This window comes from Grammomys surdaster, unplaced genomic scaffold (genome assembly GCF_004785775.1).
Source record: "Grammomys surdaster isolate TR1022 unplaced genomic scaffold, NIH_TR_1.0 919, whole genome shotgun sequence".
In the NCBI taxonomy this organism is placed as follows: domain Eukaryota; kingdom Metazoa; phylum Chordata; class Mammalia; order Rodentia; family Muridae; genus Grammomys; species Grammomys surdaster.
Genome location: NW_021605338.1, coordinates 305,127 through 311,126, shown reverse-complemented (window position 1 = coordinate 311,126; position 6,000 = coordinate 305,127). Strand labels below are relative to the sequence as shown.

The 6,000-nt window shown below is 49.1% G+C and overlaps 1 protein-coding gene across 3 annotated transcripts in view; it reads right to left on the bottom strand.

The window, feature by feature from the left end:
- Ikbkb (inhibitor of nuclear factor kappa B kinase subunit beta) overlaps nt 1-6,000 on the bottom strand; it is a 47,060-nt gene that overhangs the window by 6,637 nt on the left and 34,423 nt on the right. For 2 of the 3 annotated variants that reach the window (XM_028782899.1, XM_028782900.1), the window contains exons 13-19: nt 4,597-4,720; nt 3,889-4,040; nt 3,656-3,717; nt 2,239-2,348; nt 1,087-1,136; nt 891-990; nt 570-717 (exon numbers count right to left, since the gene is read on the bottom strand). In XM_028782899.1, coding sequence (XP_028638732.1) covers nt 570-717; nt 891-990; nt 1,087-1,136; nt 2,239-2,348; nt 3,656-3,717; nt 3,889-4,040; nt 4,597-4,720 — 746 coding nt within the window. The remainder of the gene's footprint in view (nt 1-569; nt 718-890; nt 991-1,086; nt 1,137-2,238; nt 2,349-3,655; nt 3,718-3,888; nt 4,041-4,596; nt 4,721-6,000) is intronic. The other variant, XR_003713297.1, reaches the window with a different exon arrangement.

Below are 6,000 nucleotides of genomic sequence, written 5' to 3'. Positions count from 1 at the left end.
CTCTCCCTCTCCCTCTCCCTCTCCCTCTCCCTCTCTCTCTCTGTGTCCGAGTGTGTGTCCGTGTCCGTGTGTGTGTGTGTCCGTGTGTGTGTGTGTCCGTGTGTGTGTGTTGCTAGAGTCTGATCCAAAGCCTTATACACGGGGCAAACACCTTTCTGCTGAGATGCATCTCTAGCCTTTAAAGAGACATTCGGATGAGACACTGATGTCAACTGAAGACACAGATACAGATGAGGTGGCCTGAGCCACTGAAGCTGGAGAGGGCAGTGGGAGTAGGGGTGGCTTTGCCCTGGATCTATCAGAGGGGATACTATTTTGTTGACAAGTGGATTCCTAACTTCTGACCTTTGGAGCTCTGAAAGAACAGTGTCTGCTGTTTGGGTACACTACTTGTGGTGATTACAGTAGCCACATGGGTAAATAGAAACACCTGGCATAAACCCTTCCTTCAGGAAGCCTTCCTGTCCACTCCATGTCACAGGTCAGTGCTGACAGAGTAGCCACAGCTGTGGGCCTGCCTGTGCCTCCTCGGAGTGTGGTGGTGGCACATAGGGGAGGAAGTCACTCACGCAGGCGATCTTTAGGAGGTTCCAGAGCTCCTTCTGCCGCTTCTCCTGCAGCCGGACCACGGTCTTCTCGTCCTCGTTCATAAGGCTCACCACCTCTTCGACTTTGGGCAGCAGCTCCAGTGCCTTCTGCTTACAAACCACGGTCTTACTGTAAGGAACGAAAGAGCCACACTCCCGAGAGCTCTGGGCCGGCACAGCATGGCTCCCAATGACATCGGTTCTTCACTGTGCAGGCAAACCAGAGCCAAGCAGGACATCCATCTGCCCCTGGGCTTTGCTTGATTCTGCATCCTGTCCTGGAGGGATAGAGGGAGGACCTACCTGAGCTGTGTGTAAATCACCCGCACTTTCTTCTCGAAGCTTTGGATCGCCTGAAGCAGCAGCCGGACCATCTCCTGGCTGTCACCGTCTGTCCTCTGGTCTGCAGAGGGGAGTGGCACAGTTCCTCCTACTGGCCTCCAGGGGAGACCAGTGTCTCAAAGACAAGACAAATCGGGCTGGGGTCAGAAGCACACACCTCTTGGCTTCTCCCTGAGTCTTCTATAGAGCTCCCTCGCTTGTTCCTCTCTGGAAGAGAGAAGGCCATAGTCAAGGCGCGTGAGAACATTTAAAGCACTAGCCTGCTGAGTCTTGTCAGCCAATCACTACTTTTTAGACCACTGGTCATATGTTTTTAATGGGAAAAAAAAAACCTGCTAGTTTTGGTAATAGTTATAAAACCCAAATGCCCCAAACAAGAACAAACTTAAAGATTATTTTCCTCCTCTGCTTAGCTACAAGAGTGATTCAAGGTAGCATTTCTGGACCTGACCAAGAAAATCCTTGCCCTCAAAAACATAAGTTCAAAGCTAGACATGGACGCCTATTTCTTTCTCAGAGGTGGGCTGGCACTAGCCTCAGAAGGAGGCTCTAACTGGTCTTGGCTGCACACACTCAGGAAGCTGAGGTAAGGAGATCTCTGTGAATTTGAGGCAAGTCTTGACTCCCTCGCAAGTAGCAAGTCTGTCAATACTATACAGTGGGACCCTGTTTTGAAACAAAGAACACCTGTGCACACAGACCTCCATATACACATGTGCACAGAGTGAAGAGTCTCATTTGGAAACTTGAGAGTAAAGGGTTAACATGTAAGATACAATGGAGAACAAATAATTCTTTGTTTTCAGATTTCTCACCCTAAGAATTCTAGTAAGAGTATCAGGAGATACTGATCTCTTCAGGCTACAGGGCCCTCAAACTGACCCACAGGCCCGGAGCCCTCTGTCAGCACACGGGGTGCATGTTAGGGTCTCCAGGCAGGATGGATCTGTTTGGATGCCTTGACTCCTCTTGAACACAATGCCGAACTCCTGGACTCTGCAGGCTCCCCCCTCAGTTCTACTTCCTGCTTTGAGAGCCACACTAGAGGGCTGGGCTGGACGAGCAGGGATGTCTGCTGCCACAGAAAAAGGTATGTGAGTGTGTGTATGTGCACATGTGTGCATGAGTGTGTGTGTGTGTGTGTGTGTGTGTATGTGAGTATGTGTTTAAACTTTAGAAGTTATCAGCTGGTTCCTAGAGACTGTGCCAAGGTGATTCACTAGGAGGTACACCCACAGAACCTCCTGAAGCTCTGCAGGGTGTCAGTATGCTCTGGGGGACAGTGTCATCCCTCCCCGGTTGTACTCACAGGTCATCCAGGGTGCCCCCCTGCTTCCGACCCATCGGGCTCCTCTGTAGGTCCACAATGTCAGTCTGCAGGGCCATCATCCGTTCTACTAGATGCTTCACGTCGTTCTCCTGATGGAAAAACTGTGCTCATGCCAACTGGTGGGCAAAGGGCATCCTGAGAGGGCGGATGTGCTGGACAGGCTGAGGAGACCCTCGGCTGACTGGCTAGAAGGACTATGCGTTCAGGAATAAGATGCTCCAAACTTGGATCTCATGGCTACCACTTTCTAGCTGTGAGACCCTCAGAAGTTCCTTAACTGTGAGCCACAGTTTCCTCTTCTAGGAACAAACTGCAGGGTTAAAACCAATAGGGTAAGCTCAGTAGCTGGCAGCGAAGATGCCCAATGCATATTACTTTGTCTTCCTTGACTGTGTCTGCCCAAAGCAGGTGCTAAAGCTGACTGTCAGATTGGTGAGGAAGACACACACTTCTTCAGAATTAGACAAAAGGAACTCTATGTAGGACAATCACCTTTGAATAAGAGGTATTACTGTGCCTGTGTAAAGTAAGCTCATGCCTGTGTGTGCTGGCATCTGTGTACCACCGTGCCTATGTGTGTGTTTCAGGAGTGGAGTGTCTGGTTCTGTGTTGCCGAGACAAGTCTTTCTTGTTGGTTCTGACACACTGTATACTTCAGAGTAGCTGGCCTGTGAGCTCTCGGCCATTCTCTTGTCTCTGCCTTCCATCTTGCGGTAGGAGTGCTGAAATTACAGGTGCATGCTATTACTGGCTTTTTAAAACGTGGGTTCTGGACCTCAAACTCTAGTCATCAGGCTTACAGCAGCACGCACCTTCACCCACTGAGCCTTTGGCTGGCCTCATGTCCGTATACCTTTAGGTAAGCATTCAGCTATTAGGTCTCATTTACAGTTAGATACTAAGGCCCTGCCCAGTGCACAGGAAGTAGGGGGAGAAAAGCTCTGGCAGGCATCTTGGATCTGGGCATGATGCCCTAAGTTACACTTACTTCTCTAACCTTGTGAAGAGGGGTTTGAAAGGGCACCTAAGGTATACTATCCTGAGACTTCTGCTTAAACTCTTTCTTCCTTACAGATATTATGTTTCAACAAATTTAGAAGGAGACCTTTGTGGGGAGGGAGTGGGAGGCCTTGGCTTTCCCAAGGACCTGACACTTGGCTTCTCTCCTAAATCTGGAGCAACTCTGCTCAGCCCTCAGTCTGGTCACAGCAGGGCTCTCTCATCTTACAACTCTGTGTCTGGCCAGCAAGTCTGGTTAGGGTCAGAGGATATGCTGAGGAAATGCTCAGTTTGGACACAGCAGCTCAAACCAGTATTGGATCAGGGAGTGGAAGACCGTACAAGCCTTCGGGTGAGCTTCCTATCCGCCCGCACAGAGCCTCGGTGAGCCGCCTACCCGGCCACACTGCTCCACAGCCTGCTCCATTTCCCGCCAGGCCAGCAGCAGTTTATCTGATGCTGAAAGAAAAATGGAAAAGAAAAAAAGAAATGAAACATTATAAAACTCAAACAGAAGTTAAAAACTGAACTTTAAGAAGGCAAAGAAACTTCAGGAAGAAAGGGGCCGGAGGAGAGAAGTGGCTTCCAGCTCACAGCAGGCAGGCAGGCAGGCAGGCAGGGTGTACTCACTGATCCCAAACTCAGTCTGCTCTTTGTACTTCTCCAGGTCAATCTGGATGCTGGTTTTAAAGAAGTCTAACTTGGCTTTCAGCTGCTGGGCCATGGAGGCCATGGCGTTCTTCATCTTGGAGAGGCAGCTGTTATTCCGAAGGAGATTCATCCTGCAAGAACGGTAGGAAAAAGAACCAGAACCTTGGGACACAGCATCTAAGTACATTTCCTGTGTAGTAACCAACGCTTTGCCAAGGGAGCCTTGGCTATAACCACTCGCAGCCACCACTGTTACCAAAACAGCCTCCTGGAAACGTAAGACGGTTTCCTACTCTGCCAACATATAAAGGTCTCTATCAAAGTTGGAATTAGCTAAAATTCTACAGCTAGGCTCCACACATTCGTCCTAACTGGGGAATCCATCAGCAAGTCCCAGTTAACCAGTGTTGTCAACCCAAGGCCCACTAAGTTTCTCCACACTCCAAATTCCACACAGATGAGCTGTGAGGACCCAAGTTCTGCACTGCTGCCCCATTCTCTAACCCCTGGCCTTAGCCAACCCGAGAGCCTCCTTCCAGCCAGCCCACCCAAACACTCCCTGTGGTCCAAACCAGTCTCTTCCTGTCCCTGAGAGTTGCTTCTGGATCCCTGCCTCAGCCACTTCTCTAGAGTCAAGGCCAACAAGCAATTCTAAATGCAGTAGGTAAAGCCAGCCTGGCACAGTACATGGCAGCTCGCTGTCCCTGCTGCAGCCGGTTACAGTCTTCCTTCAGCGTCTGGATGCTGTGCCAGACTTGGCCCCACACTTTCCTCAGCTGGAAGAAGGAGAGGTTCCGCTTGGGCTCCTGAACTGGAAACAAACAGTTGTCAGAGAGGAGCTCAGCTACGGGGAACCACATCCTGCCCCACAGCACTGCTAGTGTTTTTACAAGTTATATAATTGCCATACTGTTATGTAATTTTACAGGTATTGTGGTTGGTTACTTAGTTTAAACATTTTGGCGGTCCATTGATCTCATGGTGATATACACCCGCAATCCCAGCACTTCGGCGGCTGAGGCAGGAGGTCTGCTGTGACTGAAGCAGGCTAAGGTTACATAGTCAGTTCAAGGTCAGCCTGTGCTGTGGACCACTTGGAGAAAGAACCACAAGCACACACACCCATATATTTCAGCAGAAGCTCTTACTGTCAGCACAGTTAAGGTTGTATATACTGAGGATTTGGATTTTTTTAAAAAAACACAGAAATGTAGGAATGTGGTTTTTTTTGTTTTGTTTTTTTTTTATTTCTTTTTTTATTTCTTTTTTTTTTTTGAACATGAAATGCTTTTTTTTATAGCATGTTTTACAAGGGGAGGGGGTAAGAGGGTCCAGGTGGTGGAAAAGTACAAAATCTTCTTGGCCTGTGCCTTGAAACATGTCATGGTCATGTGTTTTGTTTGAATCCTAGCTGTGGGATGTGGGGCTGCTTCAGACTGTCCACAGCAGCAGACTGTGATTTGCCTCATGCTCTAGCAGGGGAGTGATTTTTGCCAGATGCAGATAGATTTTTCCTGAGTGTGTAACATTTGGAATCAGGGGGACTTTTCAGAGGACATATAAATGCTAGAGCCCCAATTGCAGGGGCTGAGGGGGAGCGTTGGAAGGCTGGTGGTTGGTTGCTGTTGGCTGAGGTTTGTCACGTTGTTATGTGCGGAAAGACGAGAAGAAGAAATCAGATATCCTGACGGGGAAGATCAAACTTGTCCCAAGGAAAGCGACACCCCTAACCACCAGGAAGTAGTCCACAATGCTATTGCCCCTGTCCCCTCTCTCCTTTTCTCTCCTACCTAGGGTCAGGGGGTTGAAAGGGTGGGAGAAGAAAGAGCCCACGAAGTAGCCAAAAGTCCAGTAACAGTTGTATGAAATTTTCATGAAATATGAAAGTACACCATCGGGTGGGATGGCTCAGTGGGTAAGGCTCTTGCCACACACCCTAGTGACCTGAGTTCAATCCTTGGGACCCACATGAAGTAGGGGGAGAGAACTTACTCCAAAGCTGTCCTCTGGCCTCTGCGTGTGCACACCTCTACTGTGACACATACGACCCCCAACAATGATAAACGAGTTAATTCAGCAAGTACTTTAACA